Raw genomic sequence first — 23,063 nt, 5'->3', positions numbered from 1 at the left:
GTATTAAGGGTTAAGGATTAAGTATGGTGATGTCGTTTAAAACTGATAGCAAGTCCTGAGAGTGTTAATATTAGTAGAACTGCATGGATTTCTATGGGGAGAATTGTTTAACTGTGGGAATTTGCCATCTGTGACGGTTTTAGGATTTTTTAACTTTCCCCAAGTTTGTTATTTCCATTGCTCCCTTGTTACCTTTTTTAAATCAGTGCTTGAACTGCCCTAATGATCCAATGAGCATTAATTTAGGATGCAGACTTTGTCTTTACACAGCATGGTCGGATTTCATTAGAAATGAGGATTTTTATAACTATCTGGAATTTGAAGTATATTATGAGAATTAGTGAGACAGAGATGAGATGACTTGGATAGGAAGCCTAGTGTTGTGTCGGAGCTGCTTAGAGATCCATTTCTCCTCAGGGATTGTTCGAGTCTCAGGGCTGCTAGGCTTGACTTTGGCACCGCTGCTTATATGATGGAGCAACTTGTGCTTTTCCCAGTGTCTATCTGGCAAAAGGCAAATGCTGCAGACCTTGTCTTTATGATATTTTATTTGGGAACAATAATAAATTATCAAAAAAATGTTCTCCTCAAGCCAAATTCTAGGTCTCACTGGGCTGTGAGAATCCCTTCTCTCAGGGAGAAGTTGGCCACATTTTAAACCTTGTGCATCACTGACTCATAAACTTCACTGAATTAAGAAATGGCAGTAAGAGTCATGGTGATGTGGCAAAAGACATCAGCACCGTTTATCAGAAACCATCCATTTGGAGGGAACATAGCAGTTCAGTTCCCAAATCAAATCAAATCAAACAAGAATGTCTACAGACATGACCTTTGGCCAAACAAGATGAAGTGTGGCTACAGTGAGAAATAGACAGTCAACCACATTTCTCCACTGACCACAGAGAACAGCCACAGAACGGTTTGAACAAGGCTGCATCCAGTCCACCCTCCACAGAGAGGGGCTTTCAAATGCACTCATAATCTGCCCTGTTTCTTAGTCCTTACACTACCACCTGCATCCCAAATCACTGTGAGCTGGGCTACCTCTGAAAGATTTCAGTCAAAACAAATAATATTTTAAGGAAAGGACTAACCAGTTTCCACATGGACCAATGTTTATATCTAAACATTGGTTTTTGTTTTATTTTTAACTTTGCCCGTGATTTTTTTTTCAAATAACGCAGTTAGACTGCCTTTGCCCGAGTCCATGGGATTTTACTTGCCAAGTTATATTTCATGTAAAATTCAGTGATGTGTATGGCATTTTAAGAAAATCAACAGATTCTACTTTCTGTTATGAATTCAATCGCCTTTTTATTAGGTTAAAAGCAATAAGAAGTTTAATACAAAGTCATCTATTTTAAGGAAATACATGAATTATTTTCAGATCTGGACCTTTTTTCTCCTTTATACTAAGCTGAAATCAGACTGTACATAGAAAGTTATCAATAATAGAGATAGTTTTAGATAAATGTATTTTTGTAGTCCTTTCCTTATTCAGTAATAAAAACCAGCCAAGTGTGGTGGCTCTTGCCCATAAATCCAGCATTTCAGAGGATGAGAAAGAAGGAATATAGTGAGTTAGAGGCCATCCTTGGCTACACGGTGAATTTCAGGACAGCCTAGTAAGACTGTCTCAAATAAACAAATAAAAAGTGGACACACACATACACACAAAAGTCAACACAAGAGAATATAAAGTGATGTTAATCCCATGATATCTTGATATTTCCATACCTGCATACATGCTTGTCAAACTGAGTTAGCCATATATGAACAATCTAAATGTCAAAAAGAAGTAAGCATATTCATACCTAAATATACTTAGACAAAGTAATTTCCATTTTTCTAAAGGTAAATATTTAAACATGTTGTAAAATCATATCATACATGCTATATCTGTTATTCAATAAATTAATAGAAACAGGATGTAAAGTAGTAAATACTAGTGTAATTGAGTCAGTGATAATAATCAAAACTTTCATCTTAGACTGGTTAAAACCCGATACAAGTGAACCTGAGAATGCCCATGGCTATTATATATATATATATATATATTTGTTTTGCTTGGTTTGATTTGAGACTGGATTTTATACTGCCTAGACTAGTCTTGAACCCATGGACTCAACTGATCCTTTGATCTTTGCCTCCCAAGTGTCTAGGGCTACAAATGTATACCTAGATGAATATATTGTTAAAAAGGATTTAGATTCTTCCTTGAAAATGATAACATCAAGAGTTACATAATAAGTCATGCGTCTACTAAGAAAGAAAGCAAAATTATAATGATGGGCCCGCAGGATTGCTCATCACACAAGCCTGGCACCATGAGTTTGATCTGTCCCTAGAACCACCTAAAGGGAGAAGGAGAGATCTGACCACAGAGTTGTCCTCTGACCTTTACACATAGGCTGTGCACACATCCTTCCTCCACAGTTATACACACACGTGATGATAGATAAGTTAAAAAAAATAATGTTACTAAGAAGGAGAACATGGACTTTGTACTGAATTAAGAAATGTCAAGAGCTTTAGGTGGGAGAAAGGAGGGGCTTTCATGCAAATATTAATGTAACCATTTTAAAGATCTTAAAAGGGCATTGCTTTCTGTTTTCAATCTGTTAATTTTCTGTACCGTGCAAATATACAGAAATTCGAATCAGTCAACAATACAGTTACTCTCTGGGGTCATCACAACAGATACAGTGTGATGGAAATTACCTGCCACTCTTATGTGATAATGATTAGATGATCAAGATGACCCTCTTTAGAGCAATGAGCCACAATTCTTTGCATTGCTGGCTGATACAGTGCGTGGCTGTGCTCGGGTCTCTTTCTTTCCATAAGGTAGGTGAGTTTACAGAGTCCCAGACAGTGTTATTGACTGCACGGTGCCAATTCTCATGTGTGAACCATTAGAATGAAGTAAGGCCAGACCAGGAGCTTCCCCATACCATTCGTGTCAGGCTGGACAAGCATGACCTGGAAGCACGGCTTCAGCATCAGGAACAACATGCTCCTCGGGGCTTACAGACTAGCTAAGGAAGTTCTGACATGAGATTGAGTTGTGAAGGAAAAAAATCTAACCTAGTTCCTAATGGCCTCCTTCCACCCTTCAAATCGCAGAACTAATGGAACCTCTTCTCTCAGCTTGGTTGGGGATCCCTCCCTCGGTCCCCTCTAACTTGCTCTCTGTAGCACTGTGTGTTTCTCCAGTGCAGTCAGAACCCATGGCGTTTTGTTTCCTCAGATAATCCAATGGAGATGAGGGCAAGGACTTCAGCATTTGAATTCATAAGAACCAACAGAACCCAGGTTGTAGTATGTACTTAGGGATTATTAATTGAGTTGACCTAGGGAAATCCGTTCTTACCTCTTGTTTGAACTCATCTGCTTAATTACTTTCAAAGGCGTGGCAGACAGTTGTGTAATACACTATGGATGCTACAAAGAAACAACCCCCCAGTCACAATGCCATTTGATATGTGTCCCTAAAGGTAAAATTAGCAAAGATCCAAGAATTAGAGACAGTCTGTATGTCTATTAGAAAAGGCATTTGATTTTGACAGTGACAGATGGGCAAACACAGGAACAAAGGGAACATTGGTAGGTCAGGTCCTAAGAAACAGGGAAGTACACGCAGTGACAAGTGAACTGTGGCAGAGGCAGAGTTTGAGGAGAGGGGTGACAAGCAGCTTGTGCTGTACTGAGGAACCTAGAATGTGGCATCGCCATCACTGGAACAGGAAAAGTAGGGCCTTTAAAACAGACAAGCAGTGAAATCAGACCTAGTTAGACTCGACATTCAGCCACCACTGCGGAAGAAAATGTGCTCCATGAGTACTCTATTCGCTATACTATAGGCTGCACCGCCTATATGCCTCACGCTAATGCTATTAACACTTGTTACGTTAAAGCTAGTGGAGCAGAAGTCAAATGAACAGCACACACATTTCCTGTCCCCAGGGTGCTTGCGTGCCAGTTATCTGATACAGCTTCCTTAAGTCCCTTGAAATTTAACATATTTTTTCTCTGAAACTTAATCTTTTAAAAGAGTATTTCTGTGTTAATTTCACAAAAATTTTGTAAGAGACATTCCATACCTGAGACACTCTGCCTGTTGGAATCTGAGTCCCCATTACTGGAATTAGAATTATTGGAAGAGTTGTTGTCAACCCCTCCCAGAAGGGGGCGCAAGTGGCTTACTGAGACTTGTTCAATGAAAGATGTTCCATACTTGCGAAAGTACCACCATTCAAATATCTAGAACAGAAAAATAATGTGTGTTTATGACCTCAGTTTGCATTTGTAATTTCAAGACACATTCCCTTAATCTATGTTTGCTATTTCTGTACACCTTTCAAATATATTTAATTCAGTCTAATAGATTTGAATAATTAACACCAATAATAGTTAAAAATTAATTAAAAATTAGTTAAAAATGGTTGTTCTCTGATGAAGAGTTATTTTCAAAAAGGATATATAACTACAATGGCAGATAAAGGAATATTGTTTAGGTGTATTCCAAATTATTTTCCTCTAAGTAAATATAATATTCAAATAACAAAATCATCTTAGCTAAAAGACAACTCTAGAAATGCATACAGATACAACAGTTTTCCCAAAGTATACCTTATAAAGTGTTTTAGTTCTTGACATTTTGTATTTTTATAAAATGATACCCACCATAAAAAACTTTTAAAAAATGTTTTAATTGTAAAAATAAGACTTCTTTTGAGAAATGTTGACTTTGGCAAACAAACGAACACGGGGAAGTGAGACCTAGTGGCATGCTGCTTCAGAGATGGAGGCAAGAGTATCACGTGAACCCAGGGTTGAAGGTCAGCCTGAGTAACATAGTGACACCTTGTCTCCCCCACCCCCCCCCCCCCCCCCCCGCCCTGCCCCGGTTTTTTTGAGACCCGGTTTCTCTGTGTAGTTTTGGTGCCTGTCCTGTATCTCGCTCTGTAGACCAGGCTGGCCTCAAACTCACAGAGATTCTCCTGGCTCTGCCTCCCGAGTGCTGGGATTAAAGGCGTGCGCCACCACCGCCCGCCCTATGACACTTGGTCTTAAAAAAAGTAGTCATTTCATGCACTCAATTCCTGAAACTTACCAGTCCCCCTCTTGCTAAGTGCTACACAACAAGCATTTGCTGTATATCATAAATGTTTCTTAGTCCAAAGCCTTCCTGATTATGTTGAATTCCAAAGGAGGAGAGAAATAGCTGTCCTTAAAAAACAAACCAGTCCTACCTATATGGCTAACTGAAGTCAGAGCTTCCTGAGCATAGGAAAAGCAAGTGCTCTTCCCCTCTCTACTTCCAGCTATTCCATGCTGCTCTCTCCATCCTTTTCTCCCTACCCTATCTAACCACAGTTTGTTCTTCCCCAGTCATATATCACTCAATAGAAGAAATTTTAGAATAGCTACTAGCTGGGCCGTGGTGGCACACACCTTTAATCCCAGCACTCAGGAGGCAGAGACAGGCGGATCTCTGAGTTTGAGCCTAGCCTGGTCTAGACAGTAAGTTCCAGGACAGCCAGGGCTCCACAGAGAAACTCTGTGGGATGGGGGACAGAATAAAAGAATAGCTACTAGCCAAACATAGTGGCCCAGGCCTTAATCGCAGCACTCAGGAGGCCAAGGTAAATGGGTCATAAGTTCCAGAGCAGTGAGCCCCTGACTCAAACAAGCAAAAGGCCAGGTAGGTTGACTCACACTTTTAATCTCAGCAATAAATACAGAGGCTAAGACAAGAGGACTGTCATGAGTTCCAGGACAGCTTGGCTGCAGAAATCAAAAGAAAACAACCCCCCCCCAAAAAAAAAACCCAGAATAACTACATGCCTGAGTCTCAAAGGATAGCTGTGCTATTCTTTATATATGCAATGTACAATTAACATAGAATTGAATATACATATATCCTTGTTTATTTCATTTAAAAAGTTTCATATCTGCTCCAGAATGGGCATTGGGCTATTATTGAAAAACTGGTGTTTTCTCATTTATGTTCTACTGGATGCAAACGACAGGAAGGGCATCTATGAAGACCAAAGGCAAGTACCAGCCAAACCAAACGCTCCCAGTCATATATGGGATACCCTGATTAGTTACAGGAGTTACTTCTCACACTACAGTGTTTAAGGAGAATACAGTTTGAAGGTTACGTGGATATGGGACTAATTTGTGTACAGGAGGAAGAAAGTTCAAGAATAGTAAATGGGAGCACAAAAGTCCTGGTGCCCACAAGTCTCCAGAGAAACAGGAATATTAAGCATGCATGATTTCCTCTTGCTGTGGGATAATGCTTTAGTACACTGGTTTAATAAAATGCTGATTGGCCAGTAGCCAGGCAGGAAGTATAGGTGAGATAAGCAGACAAAAAGAGAATTCTGGGAAGAAGAAGGCTGAGTCAGGAGATGCCAGCCCACCATCTGGGAGCAGCATGTAATGGCACACAGGTAAAGCCACGGAAAACATGGCGACATACAGATGAACAGAAATGGCCTGAGTTTAAGTGCAAGAGCTAGTCAGTAGTAAGCCTGAGGTAATGGCCAAGCAGTTTTAATTACTATAAACCTCTTTGTTTACTTGGGTCTGAGCGGCTGTGGACCAGGTGGGACACAGGAAAACTCTCAGCTACATCCTTTCAACATAAAGGATATAAAACCTGTTTTCCACCCAGAAAGCTTAGAATTTGAAGTGATTAACACCCTGGTGATCTGCATTCTCAAGGACTAGACCATATCAAGCTCCCACAACCAGGACCTGAAGTAGACAGTAAAGTCTAAATAACCCTTACATTATCTATGTAGCCAGGGGCTCCCCCAAGCTCCCAAAACCAGGACCTGAGATGGATAGTAAAGTCTAAATAACCCTTACATTATCTATGTAAACAGGGGCTCCACCAAGCTCCCACAACCAGGACTGGAGGTGACTAACAGCCCAAATGACCACTACAATATCTGCATGACTGAGACCACATCAGATCCTTCCCTAGGCCCTCATACTAATACAGGTAGTCTATTTCTAGAACACATCTTCTTGGAAGAAATGACATGAACCCTGAGTTGAGTTTCAATGTAATTACACTTCTTTGTGCAGCAGGGATTATATTACACCAGGAAACTTTTCCCCAAATTTTACTGTGTATAAATATGCTGGCAATAAATGGCCAGGCAGCAGACTCTCCAGAAGTTTCATGCGGCCTGATGAAGTCAAGCTAAACAGAGATTTCATTCTTTCCTCTTCACAGGTGCAGCTGTGAGCCTGCAGGGGCCCCCACAGGTAAACATACAGATTATGGTTCCATAAGGACGTCTATAGCGCCAAGCAACTTATGTGATTTATTTGGATACCAGTACCTTCAACCATAAAATGGAAATCATATTTATCTTCAAGAGTCCTCGGTTTTCATACCAGCTCAGTGTGAAGCACCCACTTCAGTGTCTGGTCCACAGTGAGTTCTCACAAGTGCCATCACAGTACGACTTACTATGTAAGTGGCTTGTCCACCATACCCAAGGGTGGAACACCTGTGAGTCCTATGGGGGGGGGGGGACTCTTTTTGATGGTTGTTTTGTAGCATCCTCCAAAACGAAACATTTCTTCCTAGAGGGAAGATGGTTAAGAGATAGGATGTTCTAAAGGGAGGTAAAACATCCCATCCTTCAGGCAAGCTCACTGAAACTTGGCAAGTAAATGACTCAGAGCTTCAGGAAGCTTGAACTGACTCGCTTTACCAGGCCCCTCATGCCTCATGCTTATATAAGCAGTAATGATGCTGAGAGACAGTCAGACCAGCCAAGCAGCCTGGAAAGGACACTTTTCAGTCTGTCAAGCTGCCTGCAAGTTGTGCAGTGTGCTTCAGGTGTCTAGCTTTTGTGAGCCATAAGCCATGCTGAGCTGAGTTCTTGGTGATGGGAGTCATCCCTGCTCCTGGAAGGAACCTCTCACCTAAGTAACCCCAAAGGCTTAGTTCTGCAAGATTGACTTAGTCATGTCCTTATTGGTCTGGCATTGCTTCCATGTCTGGGGTGAGCAGATGTTTATTCACAGTTCCCCAAGAACGGTGTCGTGCATACTGCTCCACAGTTCAGTTAGTGCAGCATCTTCTCTGTCACTAGGATGGTAACAGAAAGCATTGTGACAAGGTAGTCTACAAAGCTCTCAAGAGGCCTGCCTCAATTACAAGAGGATGAACGTTCTGAAGACCCCCTTATCATTGGTCACAGAACTGGCAGTGGTTCCCAATCAGTAGCAATGAAGTTTTTGCTCCACTTCCCACTGTGTTATGCTATGGGAACACCTACTGTGCCACATTTCATCACACAGCATCAAGTATTCCTACCTACCCATGAGTGATAGCCCAGGGTTACAACAATCACGTCCCTGCACTGAAGTCCATACCACAGACCCACAGTGCCCCTGACATGCCAATATCCATCGCATACACAAAACCTTGAGATTTCAAATTCCTTAGTTCCTCTAGCAGAAACACAGACCAACACTAAAATGGACCTCACAAAACTATGTAGGGAATCCACTTACAGATGAGGAACAAAGACTGTTCATCAAGATGGGTGACCTGACCTGAATTGCAAAGCTAATTAAATTGTTGCTTAGCCTGAAGGCCCAGCTCTCTGCCACTCCTTCTAAACCTCTTTATTAAACAAAATAAAAAATAAATAACAATGCTTCATTTAAACCAGAACTGACACACACACACACACACACACACACACACACACACAGTCCTTCACTTCCCTCTAAGTGTCCTCTGACAGTCTCCCTATGCTTTCTAGTTAGAAAACCAATTCAGAAGCAGTCTATCAAATGTGACCAGATAATTCAGCCCAAGGGGAAAATGACTCCAACTGACTGAACATTTGCATTAGAACTCAAGACGGCCCTTCTCTCCATACCTTCCACTTTGAATGCAGAACTAACAAGTAGACAGGTGAAGACAGGTTACTCATGAAGGTGTTTAGGGGCAGGGAGCTGTGTCTTCCCAGACTTGTCATTCATCAGGACTACCATTCCATCTGTGTAGAGGAGACACTAGTATAAAGAATGGCCCCTGTCCTTACAGTGTGTATCAAAAGCAAAGGAAGAAAGGAAGGACTCGCAGCTATCCCAAACTTCAAACCAAGCCCTTTCATTTGAGGTAGCCACATATTCCAAAACTCATAAGACTTGGAGGGAGCACTTTGCAATATTTTTAAAGTGCTGAGCAGATCCAAATGGGCAGATGGTATTATTTAAGGCATACATATTTGGTGTCACTTTGAATACATTGCCCTCGTGCATACCTACAGTGTAAACAGTAGAGCACTCAAACAAATTTAGCTTTTAAAATAGTTCTTAGACGTGCTAGTTTAGTGGCCCTGGAATACTGAGAGGGAGGGGTGGTCTCTTGCCTACCAAATAACTTAGAATTTAAAATGTAGAATTATGCACTTCTTAGCTTTAAAACCTCAATTCCCCTACCCTTTCTCCCATGCATGCACCATCCCTAGAGTAATACAGAATAAATAGGATGGAAACTCAAACCATCAGTGGGTGGTCGGCATTGAGGAAGCCGACATGACTCTGTCTAGTTTAAGGGCAAAGCCACTCCTAACTAGAGAACCAGGATCGGTGACCTCAGCTGGTTACCTGGATTCTCAAAGCCACTCCTAACTAGAAAGCCAGGATCGGTGACCTTGGCTGGTTACCTGGATTCTCTGGGGCATTTTCTAGTGTACGTAATCAAGTCAGGAGCACCCAGTTAGCAAGGGAAGGGGAAAGATGATGCAGTGATTATAATGCTGATGGAGAGCTAGTAATGATGGGCAAGTGAATTAACTGCATGCAATCTAAGTAAACAGCAAAATCATAAAGGTCTGGGGGTGGGGGTTGTTGGAGGTTTTTCTTTGTTTTTTCTTATTTTAAAAAAGAAAGGCTCACACACACTTTTGAAAGGGAAGAGAAACCATGAAAAGAGACAACCTGAAGATGCCAAAGCAGAAATGACCAAGTGGCATGATGCCAAGATCCCAGGACACATAGCCCCCCTCCCTCAGAAGGCAGCTTCCTGTGCATGCACATGCACGAGAGTGCTGGGATGGGTGTGAGAGATGTGTGTGTGTGTGTGTGTGTGTGTGTGTGTGTGTGTGCATGTGTGTGGTGTGTGTGTGTGTGTGTGTGCGCACGCGCACGTGCACGTTGCATGCCTGTGCGTGTGGGCGCACTCACCCATGTGTATACACATGTCTCTTTAATTAGCAGAAGAAGGTCATCTGGGCATATGAGATAAAGCAAGGCAACTGGCAAGCTCTGCCGTGACAGCCATAACTATCTTCACTCTCCCTTTAGTGTATTCTTTTCCTTCAGACCCACCGACCCTTTCCAAGTCCCTCCCTCACAACTCAAGACTGACGGTAACTGAAGAGAAAAAAGGAAGGAAGGATTGGAGGGAGGAAGGGAGAGGAAGGGAGGGAAGGAGGGAGGAGTAGGAGGGAGGAAGGAGAAGAAAAGGAGAGCACCGCTCTCTTTGTGTATGCTGTGTTTATAAATACTGTATAGCTACTGTGTGGGGCAGGCCTCCTGCTTCCTAGTGCCCAGCCAATCCCTCATTAGCCACCTGTTTCTCTAAACAGCTGTGGCAGCTCTGTGTGGAACTGACACTCATAGGCTCCCACCCGCATTTCTGGGCACCTGCTGCAAAGACTAAAAAAGACAGAAAGATGAGGCGCTCTTCAAGGTCAAGGCCCACCTACGTGCATATATACTCACTGGGTAGGATTTTCTACTGTAGCATTCTTTAATGTGGCCTGGAGCTGTGGATCACTCTCTTGATGCTGAAGAGCGGGTCATGGAGATCACTAAGAATGGGGAGAATGGCTTATGTCATCTGTCCCAAGCCCTGTAGCTCATGCTGTGATTGTGCTATAGATTCTGATTGAGGACACCCTCAGAATCCAAAGCAAGCTCCCCAGATCATTCTGATGCAGATAATTCATGTACTTACTGTATTACTGCTGCAGGCCGCAGGAATATATCATAAGAACTCAGCTGGTTATGGCAAAATGACTACCTGGAGGGATCAGGGAATTCCTCCAGAGGAAGCCAAATCCCAAGGAGTTTTTGGTGTTACTTGGCTTGTTATATATCAGCTGTCTTCTGTTATGAAAATCATGTGTGCCTTCATAGTTTTCCCAATTGACTTTTCCCTAAGAAGGACTAACAGTGTGGACTGATCACCCTCTGGACAAACACATTCCAGGTATTTGGAGAATAGCCTCAGGAAAGGCTTTCTCGGGAATCAGATTATCTCCCTTGGTCACTTTCTTCAAGGACTACAGGAAACACCACCCAGGTGGGCGCTCAACTTCTGAGGACTAACAATGATAACAGCCCACATGCAAGTCTCTTGACTTACGGTAAATTCCACAAGGAGACACCGCCTAGGAGAGGTGGACGTTAAGTAATAGCTTTACACAGTTTAGCTCGGACCCTCCCCTTTATATACTGGGACTTCCAGGGCAGAGGAAGGAGAAGAGAAAAGAGAATGGAAGAACTAGATGGGTAAGAACTTGAGAGGAACAAACTGAGATGGGGAAGAACTAGATTGAAGGGCTAGAAGAGAGGACTAGAGGAACGAGATGGAAGCTGAGGAAGAGCCGGGTGGGGAAGAACAAGATGAGGAAGAGCCAGATGAGAGAGAAGGAGACGGGAGAGGAGCTGATAGGGGAAAGAACTAGATGGATGAGAACCTAGAAGGGGCAGAACTAGATGAAGGAATTAAGATAGAACCTAGAGGGGACAGTAGATAAATACAGAGAGAAATTAGGCAAGAAAGGAGCTAGACATGAGAGCAGAAGAGAAGCTATACAGAGAGAGAACTATCACAGAATAATAAAGTGTATGAACTAAGGAGTCTCGTGTACATAGATTCATTTCTTTTCATCAAAGATTATCAGCTGGTTGTAGATTCTTTCTGGACCCTGGGAGGGGACTATCAAGGGGCTGGACCCCGAAGTCCCCGATATATTACCTGTACAGTCAACTGTTAGCCATGGAGTTCAGGGCACAGAGAAGCATATAAAAACACAAATATGGGAGCTGAAGAGATGGCTCAGTGGTTAAGAGCATTTACCACTCTTACAAAGGACCAGGTGTGGTTCCCAGCACCCACATGGTGGCTCACACCCATCTGTAACTCCAGTTCCACAGAATTCAGCTCCTTCTTCTGGCTTCTGCAGGCACCAGGCACATACATAGTACAACATAGATACATAAATTCTGGCAACATGCTCACATACATAAGAAAATCATAAAACAATTTCCAGTTTAGAAAGGAAGAGGACAATGAGTGATTACAGAATAAAATATGGCAAGTTATGTTAAGTGTTGGTCTGTGTTCTAAACTGGCCACGTCTGACCTAATTTTCATGGCCAAATGGGAAAAGAAAAAACTGTCTCTTCCTAAAAACTTTGTAGTCTTCCACTTTACCACAGGCCTCCTTTAGAGGCCATATTTGTCTTCTCTTGTCCATTCCCCCACTCATCTATTTCATATCTACTTGGTCCATTTCTGTGAGTCTGTGAAAATGAAAACTAGCAATTTTCGTACCTGCTGGTAGCTGCCTTCCCAGGCAGCACTGTAGGAAGTCAGAAGGGCAGGGCAAAACAATGGACAGTGTGTGTGGTGGCATGGGCTGGGGAGAGAGGCCCTCCCCACTGCCTAAGGCAGGTGGGGGGGCTGGCCCTGAGGCCACAGGAGTGGGAGAACTGTCCCTGCTCGCCACCAGCTGCAACACCCTGGAGAATAGGCCCTGCATCTCACCTGAGCAGCACAATAAAGCCAAACCCACTGGCAGAGGTATGGTGAGCCAGGCCTGAAGTTGTGAGCATGGGAGAGCTGTCCCATTACTCAACTGTCATGTAGTGGCATAGGCAGGGGGGAGATGCCCTCCCCTCACCCCCCAAACTCCCATCAGTGCCTGAGGCAGGTGGGAGAGCTGGCCTTGAGATCATAACAGTTGTCCTTACCCCTTATCAGCTGCAGCACTCAGGAGAGTGGCCCCCATGCCACACCTGGGCAACACAGTAGAGCTGGCCTTGAAGGTGTAGGTGTGGGAGAACTGACCCTGAGGACATCAAAGCAGGAGAACTGGCCCCGCCTCTTGCTCATTGCTGCAAGGGGTGAACTAGCCAGGACAATGCCCGAGAGCTCCCCTGGTGGTGAGGACAAGGCAAAGCTGGTGGACTGACCAACCCTGCAAATACCCAGGCCCAGAACCAGGTTAAGAGTCGACCCACCCCAATATCCACCCCATCTGTGATCTGCCAGAGCATGTGGAAGGACTGGTCCTGCAGACCCAAAGCTGACCCATGACACAAGGCAACAGCAGGATAACCAAGAGGAGTTCCGGTGAGGACCCAGTACAATGTGGCAGAAACCACAGGCTTTGAACCAGACCAATGACTCTTTATAATGAACACTTGCATGTAAAGATGTATGGACAAAAGGGTTTTCTGCGTGACTCATGGTGTCACACTACAATTTCCATGAGGAGACTGATTTTTTTTCTTCTTTTTTTTCTTCTCAAATTTTATTTTATTTTGGGGGGATTTGCCAGGGCAGAGAGAGGATATGAAGTGACAGGAAATGAATGGGATGGAGATGCATGATGTGAAAGATACAAAGAATAAAGAAAAAGAAAGTTAAAAAAATGGACAGTGAAATCCTAGTGGTCACCCCACCCATACTCGGCAAGCGGGGCTGAGCAACTGGATGTCTAGGTCGGTACTGGTTTGCACTGGATGGCGTCTGGGTGTTCTGGCTCTAGCCCTGCAGTTTCATGGTTTGCTATCTTCTTATCTATTGCTAGTTCATTTATCTTCTTCAGTTTTTCTCTAATTGTTAATCCAATCAAATGTTCTTGTTCAGAGATCCTGACTAGTGCACACACACACACATGCACACACGCGCACACACACACACACACACACACACACACACGCACGCACACACACTTTGCCTGGGCCTTGGGCTCCCTCAGAAAATCATTATTTTTTTTTTCTCAAAAGGATATTTATCCCATTCTTGAGGACTTTAACCTCAGGACTCAATTACTGCCAACAGCCATACATCTTTTTTTAATTTAATTTTTTTTCCATTTTTCTTTATTAAGAATTTTTCTACTCACTCTACATACCACCCACAGATCCCATCTCCTCCCTCCTCCCACTCCCCAGCCCTCCCTCCCAAGCCACCCAGCATCCCCACATCCCCCAAATCAAGGTCTCCCATGGGGAGTCAGCAGAGCTCGGCACACTGAGCCTAGGCAGGTCCAAGCCCCTCCCTACTGCACCAAGGCTGGGCAAGGCGTCACACCACAGGCACTGGGCTCCCAAAAGCCTGTTCATACACCAGGGACAGATCCCGATCCCCCTGTGTGGGTGTTGCCCAAACAGTTCGAGCCAAACAACCATCCTCCGTGTCCAGAGGGCCTAGTCCAGTCCCATGGGGGCTCCACAGCCACCAGTCCACAGTTCATGGGCTTCCACCAGTGTGGCTGATCATCTCTGCATGTCTTCCCATCATGAACCCGATGTTCCCTGCCTGCAGAATCCCTCCTCTCTCTCATCGATTGGATTCCTGGAGCTCAGCCTGGTGCCTGTCCGTGGATCTCTGCATCTGCCTCCATCAGTCACTGGACAAAGGCTCTCTGATAACGATTAGGGTATTCACTAGACGGGTCACCAGAGTAGACCGGTCCAGGCACCCTCTAGACCACTGCCAGCAGCACTCCCAGGTGGGGTCATCCTTGTGGATTCCTGAGATCCTCCCCAGCACCCTGCCTCTTCTTATTCCCATGATGTCCTCATCTATCATGGTATCTCCCTCCCTGCCCTCCCACTCTGTCCCTGTTCCAGCTCAACCCTCCCATTTCCCTATGTTCTCATCCCCCACTCCTTGCCCTCTGCCACTCCCCCACCCCCCCACTCTCCCAGTCCACTCATGTAGATCTCATCCACTTCTCCTTCGCTGGGCCATCCATGTGTCCCTCCTAGGGTCTTTCCCTGTTAGCTAGCCTCTCTGGAGCTGTGGTTTTTAGTCTGGCCATCCCTTCCCTCACATCTAGTATCCACTTACGAGTGAGTACATACTGTTTGTCCTTCTGAGTCTGGGTTACCTCACTCAGGATGATATTTTCTAGTTCCATCAATTTGCCTGCAAATTTCATGATATCATTGTTTTTTACTGCTGAGTAGTACTCCATTGTGTATATGTGTCATATTTTCTTTATCCATTTTTCAGTTGAGGGGCATCTAGGTTGTTTCCAGGTTCTGGCTATTACAAATAATGCTGATATGAACATAGTTGAGCATGTGTCCTTGTTGTAAGATTGAGCATTCCTTGGGTATATGCCCAAGAGTGGTACAGCTGGGTCTTGAGGAAGAATTATTCTCAATTTTCTGAGAAACCACCATACTGATTTCCAGAGTGGCTGTACAGGTTTGCACTCCCACCAACAGTGGAGGAGTGTTCCCCTTGCTCCAACATAAACTGTCTTCAGCAGTTTTTATCTTAGCCATTCTGACAGGTATAAGATGGTATCTCAGAGTCATTTTGGAAAACCATTAATTTTTATGGTGACCCAAAACATCATAAGTTGATATGGCTAAACAGACCTCATCTTCATTTCATTGTGTGCAGGCTCCCCGGCAATCTGGACCCCACAACCTCTCTCATTCTGTATATTAGAACTGAGAGATGGGTTGCTTAATTCCTGACACAACCTGACATCTATGTGCTACTCTATAGATTTAAAAACCCTTCTAATCAAGTGTTTCCAAGTCTTTTTCTTTTCACCCTGAGCTCTAGAACTGTCATCATTTGATCTATATGAATAACAGGTCAGGTTCTTTCGATGAAGAGTTGAAAGGAGACAGAACAACTACCTCGTTTTGTCACTGTGAACATGGATAAAAGAGGACATAGCCAGATCAGAATTTGAACCTTACCATTTATCTGCCCTGTAACCTTGAGCCAAATTACTTCATCTCTGTGTCTATTTATATTCAGCCGTATGAACACATGGGTGACACGCACCACTCTGAATTTTAATGAATACTAAATGAAACAATGCACGCAAGGTGCTTATTCAGTACCTGGTCCAGGATGACCTCAACTACTGGTTTGTTTGTTCATTTGCTTGTGTTTTTTCTAACTGATTGAAAAGAATTTTTTTAATTAAAATATGATTACATCGTTTCTTTCCTCCCCTCTTCTCCCTCCAATCACTCTCATACCCATCTTGCTCCCTCTCAAATCCATAGCCTTTTTTATTTAGTTCTTATCACACACACACAAACATAAATCTATAAATACAACCTGTTCAGTCCGGTTGGCATTATTTGTATGTATATGATTTCAGGGCTGACCAGTTAGTATTAGATAACCAATTAAGGGGCTCATTCCTGAGAAATACAATTTCTCCCCATCTCAGCTTTCCTTAGTTCCCTAAAATTCTTGGTTTAGGGGTGGGGGTTCCTTTCACCCCTCATCAAAGAAACTTCTCTTTCAAGTAGAAAGGAGACCATTACAGGAAACCATAACTGATCAAAATACAGAGAACAACCCGTCATGGGGAGTCTAGCCCCAGTTGATACATTTGCAACACCCGAGGCTCAGGGAACATCATGGAAGAGGGATGAGAAAGATTGCAAAAGCCATAGAACCAGGGAATCAGCTGTGAGATTGTATCTCTAGAAATGACAAGGATGCTTCATCCATGATACCTCAACAATGTGGCTTCAGAACGAGATCTGAACAAGGACACCAATAAACATGAATTGCAACTGAATTCTTCCCAGCGCCATCCCTTCTGCCACGTTCCAAAAGGACGTTTCTTTTACACCCACCCATGAACCGGTATTTTTAATTTTTATGCTCATTTTCTCCGTTACTTAGTCTAACTTTCAAAAGTATGCCTTGCATGCTTTGTACACCTTTCCATATAATATATATGCATGTTATATATACATAAATAAAGGCACAGGGGCACATCTATACACAAGTTAATAGGGATACAATGATCCATGTATAAATTCGAATATTATAAACAGCAATTTCTCTACCAACAATTTGGGTGATTATTTTCTCTACATGCCCAACGTTCTATTTTCAAAGCAAAAAACAAAACAAAACAAAACCCCAATGCTTCCTTCTTTGAAATGAGCATTGCCTGAAGGTACTGCTCATGCAGACTGGATACGCCTTGATAGGAGATCCAGAGTGGAGCTGGCAGGTTTAGAGTGTGAGGACAGGTGCCTTTCCTGTGGCAGGAGCCAGTCTATGGGGGGGAACTCATGCCAGGCAGGCAAAGAGGCACCATGAAGTCAAGCAGGAACAGGCTGCGTGCATGGGTGGCCACAGGAATGGCAGAGAAGAGCAAGAGACAGGTAACTTGGCAAATTCACTGCCAATCTCAACTAGTAAAGAAAAACTACCAGTCAGATATGTCTAGTCAAATATGTATCTATTTTTAAAAAAATTAAAGTAAAAGCAGCTTTTGACAAATTATTTTTTATTTCTATGTATTGACTTTTTCTTCACAGTGGAAATAGAAGGCTTTCGTTTTTACCTGTCCTCTTTAACTTCAAATGACACGGTGATTTCTGACTCTAGCATAGGAGTCTTACGGTTCTCAGACAGCCAGTTTCCAGGAGCAGCCCTGGACTCGGAGTGTGTGGCAGGCACCCAGGCATCGCTGGGGAAAGCGGCTAGCTAGACAATTAGTCTCCCTGATGCCTGCAGCAAACTGCTCAGCATTCCATGCACACAGCCATTTGGAAAAGCATCTAACTCTTTGCTACTCCTGGAAATACACTCAGAAGAAAAAGCAGCAGCAAGCACAGAAATCTAACCCTAAACTCATTTTAAAGCCTCGCAAAGTGGAGTCCCTAGGGACAATGTGATAGACACCCCTGTCAATCATCTCAGATGCAGGAACCGGGGGTAATCAATAGCTATTACTACACAGTACAGGTATGCCCTCAGAAAAGGCCAATATTTTTAGAAAGGCCATTCACATCCTCCCTACATGACAAGGTTAGTCTGTTCTGGACATTTCATCAATCCAAAACAGTTTCGGCTTCTACCCAGCAGTAGCCATGCAGTTTCAGCAGCTGCATGCCAAACACAGGAGAAAGCGTGACCAGCCCAGATCTGCGAAGGCAGCTGTGAGGCCCCGGAAATCCCTTTACTGGCGGGTTCTTCAGTCATCCCTGAGTTAGAGGACTCACAGCCCTTGAGCTGACTAACCAGAATGAAAGAAAATACCCTCCGCTGCGGCAATTAATTTACAGCCTGTAAACCCTCAGCAAGACACTACCAGAATGAAACCCAGAACCACCTTTATGGAGCAGGCTAACGGCAGCTGGCACTTAACGAACAGCAGTGATGTGAGGAAGGAAAGACAGACTCCGGTGTGAGACAGTCCGGCCTCCGCTCCTGTTCTGCCCTTTGCAGCAGTGGAGCCCGACAGCAGGTTACTGATTTGCCTGGTTTGAAGTACAGAACAAGAGCTGCAGCAACTGTGCTGCTACACAGAGGAAATGAGTGGCCGGAATCAGTGCCAGGCGCAGCGCACATCATGAGAGCAGGCTGGGTTCTCAAAGGAGCCTTCTGAGACCAGGAATGCGTGGACAAAACTGACTTTCCCCAGTCCAGCAAATTGCTGGATTCGGTGTAAATCATATGCCCCTTCCTCAAAGTTTGCCTTTCCTATTTCTTTAATCAAAAGTATTTCAAGGCTATATCATAAAGAAAATATTAAAAATTTATTCTTTAAAGTGTAAATGGCCAGGCGGTGGTGGCACACGCCTTTAATCCTAGCACTTGGGAGACAGAGGCAGGCAGATCTACCTATGAGTTTGAAGCCAGCCTGGTCTACAGAGCAAGTTCCAGAACAGCCAGGGCTACACAGGGAAACCCTGTCTCAAAGAAAACAAAAAATAAATAAATTATAAAATAAGATGTAAAGGGTAACGATCAAATATTTAAAATATCTGTCCCCTCTTACTGCACAACATACATTGTGTGTGTTATAAAATACCTTTTCAGAGCCAGGCGGTGGTGGCACACGCCTTTAATCCCAGCACTCGGGAGGCAGAGCCAGGCAGATCTCTGTGAGTTCGAGGCCAGCCTGGAATACCAAGTGAGTCCCAGGAGAGGCGCAAAGCTACACAGAGAAACCCTGTCTCGAAAAACCAAAAAAAAAAAAAAAAAAAAAAAAAACCTTTTCAGAATGTACTTAACAGGAATTTATCAAGCAAAAGAAAGCATTTTCCATGTCTGCAGTCTCCTTACTCAGCAGACAAATACCACAATGGGAACTTGAAAATGGAGGTTGGAAGCCTGACTACCTTGCCACAATGTAATTGCAAGAGGTGAATCCCAAGAGCTTCTTTTCTTTCCTTGAGAAGTCTCAAATTTCCCACCTGAAAAATAAAGGCTTGGATCTAACGACTCGGAGTCCTAGAAAGTCCACACTGCTGGCCCTGTAGTCTTCCTCCTCAGCCACGAGGAGGCTGGTCATGACTCCCTTTTTGTTACTTTCCAGTATTGCCCATGACTTGTCTTTTGACTACTGAACAGCTCCTGGCAGGCTAATACAATCTCCTACCTAGCCCTAAGTACCAAGCGTGCACCCCCTAATGAAAAACCTTCTCCTTCATCAAGAAAAGAGAAGCTTTTAGAGTGATTCATTCTCACATTTCTGTTATTTAGCTGATTTTTCCCATGAGGTTTCCTAGCAGTGCAGTTTCTGCTGGCTTTGTTCAACCCAGTCATCTGATTATCTCTCTCTGCCCTAAGTCCCTACCTTGGAGAACATTTAGAGATTATCAAAACATTTTTCTCCTTTATTCCCTGCCCTAATCAGATTCCAAATATTTTCATTTAATTTTACTCTCTTTTTGTTGATCAGTTGAATTCCTGCAGTTGGTGATCTCTCACTACCATGGTTTCCGGATGATCAGGTTTCATGTGCTATTAAAATCCTCAGTTCTCCAATCACCTCACCAAGGCTGAAGATGAATGTGGCATTGCTACAATTTCACTGCTGAGTATAGGAAAATAACACCATACATAATCACTATTATTTCACAAAAGAATTTTAACATTAAAAACCAGGAGGAAGCCAATGGTAGAATAAAATACAGTGTCTGGGTAGAATACCTAATAACCAACCTCATGGCTTTCTAACAACTCTCCATAGCAGTACCCTGACTTTTCTCAGCTTTCCTGAACAGAGCTGAGATGTCAGAGATGCATGTGTGGGCCATGAATGCTTAAGAGGCCAGAACTACAACACCTCCCTTTTACGGATGAGTTTTAGGATATGTCCCCTTGCCTCGAGCTGGGGTTTGCACCCAGATCTAGGCTTTCTACATAGATTTATATCTTGGGGTGGCTCCTGCTGATTTTCTTCACATCCTAACTCCATAAAACCAACTTTGCACACTTCACATAACCCATGTGATATAGACATAACAAGTTGAATACAGATATGCTCTCATCTCAGAAGAATGCTCCCGCACTGCCATTTTCTACTTCTGCCTGTTTGGAGAATCTGCCTTTCTCCATCTTATGTGCTCAGGCCTCTGAAATCTTTCATTATTTCAGGCCAGTGCATTCTCTTTGCTCGATATGTGTGTACCCATCTCCCCTTAAATTTCTACTAATAATTCATTTTTATTAATATTAACTCTGTAATCTTTTACAAGTGCCTATTTCTACAATTGTTAATAATCACAGATTGTGCATAGTAAAAAAAATCTTTTCAAAATTTCTCTCCCTTAAAGATCATTAGATTAAGTGAGAAAGGTCTCATTGAGTTCAGACAGTCCCATAATGTTCACTCCAGTGAACTATGTTAGGTAATATAATCTTGCATATCTACAACTATTATAGAATATATGATAATGAAGTTGCACAAGTGAGATTTTGTACTATTTGAGATTTTAAAGGAAGCAATAAACATATGTCAACATTAAGAGAAAAGAAGATGAAGAAAAGAAAAGTTTATGACAGCCACAATCCATACCGACATATTTAAAAGCAAAAAGCAATATCCCTACTGATATTAATTCCAGTAATCTATTAAGATAAATACATGAAAAATGGTCTTAGTTGAACTGAGGCATTTTTATTAATCAGCAATATCTGTCTGTCTGTATGTCTATCTGTCTAATGTTTGTGGCGATAGGGAATGAATGCAGGGCTTCATGAATATGAAGCAAGTTTTCTACCACTGAGCTATGGCCCCAGCACACTTTATTTGTTAGGATACTAGAATTTGTCCTAGAAGCATCTTCTGTTATATTCTTCCACGTTAAGAGTTGTTTTACCTTTCCACAAAAGAGAGGATTGCTTTCAAATACCCAGAGCACATGACCTGGGCAGTAAAAATCCTTCCCTTCATCCCTATGCAACAGGTACACACGTGCAAGATGGATACTGAAAACTGCCTGTGCATGCTCTCCCAGATTCTTTCCTTGAAAATACACTAACATACATGTTAAGACGTTTTTACATTAGAAGATTTCCATCACTTACCAAAATAAGTCCTGATATCAGTGAGGAAGTGCCTGTCAGGGCCACGTAGAACTTCGGTGTTAACGTGTTCAAAAACATGCTCACTGAAAAAAATAGAAAGGAAAAAGGGAGAAGAATGAGAAAGGTTGACTGTATCAGTAAAGCGTTCTATTTGTTTCTCAAGAGTATGTGTGCATGTGTGTGCGTGCGTGCATGTGTGTGCGCCTGTGTGTTCCTGTGTGTGCATGTTTACGTGTGTGTGTTTGTGTGTGTGCGTGCCTCTGTGTGTGTGTGCCTGTGTGTGCACATGTGCACCTGTGTGTGCGTATTTATGTATGTGTGTGTTTATGTATGTGTGTGCCTACGCGTGTGTGTGTGCATGCGTGCGTGCGTGCGGGCGCGCGTGCGCGCACGTGCGTGCGTGTTTGTGTGTGTGTGTGTGTGTGTGTGTGTGTGTGTGTGTGTGTGTGTGTGTGTTTGGTCTGCATGTATGTATGTGTACTACATGCACACAGCATCAAAGGAGGGCAAAGGAGAACATCAAGTCCCTAGAACTGCAGTTACAGATGAAGGCTGTAGCCACTGCGTAGGTGTTAGGAACTGAATCCCTGCCCTCTGCAAGAACACTGAGTGCTCTTAACTACTAAGCCATCTCTCTAGCACTTAACTCATTTATTTTTATTCCCTGAGAAATCACTTGTTTCTGATGACCGGAATTCCCAGAACCATAGCAAAGTCCCACGAAGATGAGGAACTGGAACACAGACTCAGAAAGGCAGGTGTCAATTTATACCCCAGATGCTAGCATGCCTGCCCATTGGTAAACTGTGCCCATTGGTACAATAGTGGCATGACTGTTAGGAATAACCAATGGTTTCCTGGGGCCTGCTCCACAGAAAAGAATTTATGCCTAGGAATATAAACCCAGTCAAGGCCTATGGCTAAGGAAAGCATAGGTCTTAGATACCTACTGCTATTATTTTGCTCAGTGGAAATTTCAAATTGCCTTCTAACATATTAATGTGTGCACCATAGATTAGTGATGTTCTCAAACTTGGCTTTTTGCAGTAGGTATCAAGCAATGCAGAGACTCATAACTGGTCAATGGGCTGAGAATAAGTGACAATTGAGTGTTCAACCCTGAATCAGATATTTATTCTACCTCCAAAGCTCAGGGAACATCACAGAAGAAGGGGGAAGGAATATAAGGAGCAGAGGATGGGGAAGAGTGAGTGCTATAAAATGTTGTCTTCTGCATGGGACATAGTCATTGCACTCACGACCTCACGGCAGCTATGGTTACCTGCACAAGACCTGCACAGAAAAGGCAGTCAATAGTCCTGTCTGGTTGGATGATAGGTTCAGGAGGCTTCAACCCTAGTTGAGGTGCTACTGGCAACTGATAGCTGTTAAAGAAGGGTGAGTCATTTCTCTTTGTGAAATTTTAGAGGGAAGTTTAAAG

At 43.3% G+C, this 23,063-nt stretch overlaps 1 protein-coding gene across 4 annotated transcripts in view; it reads right to left on the bottom strand.

The window, feature by feature from the left end:
- The window catches only part of St7 (suppression of tumorigenicity 7), a 246,569-nt gene that overhangs the window by 100,597 nt on the left and 122,909 nt on the right, over nt 1-23,063 (bottom strand). For 3 of the 4 annotated variants that reach the window (XM_052720457.1, XM_052720456.1, XM_052720458.1), the window contains exons 2-3: nt 21,623-21,705; nt 4,107-4,266 (exon numbers count right to left, since the gene is read on the bottom strand). In XM_052720457.1, the coding sequence (XP_052576417.1) occupies nt 4,107-4,266; nt 21,623-21,705 (243 nt within the window). Of the gene's footprint in view, nt 1-4,106; nt 4,267-8,930; nt 9,000-21,622; nt 21,706-23,063 lie in introns of those variants that run through there. The other variant, XM_052720459.1, reaches the window with a different exon arrangement.

The sequence above is a fragment of the Peromyscus californicus genome, unplaced genomic scaffold (assembly GCF_007827085.1).
Source record: "Peromyscus californicus insignis strain IS unplaced genomic scaffold, ASM782708v3 Scaffold_6__1_contigs__length_162567912, whole genome shotgun sequence".
Taxonomy (NCBI): Eukaryota; Metazoa; Chordata; class Mammalia; order Rodentia; family Cricetidae; genus Peromyscus; species Peromyscus californicus.
The sequence above is the reverse complement of the archived record's forward strand: the minus strand, read 5'-3'. Positions and strand labels throughout refer to the sequence as shown.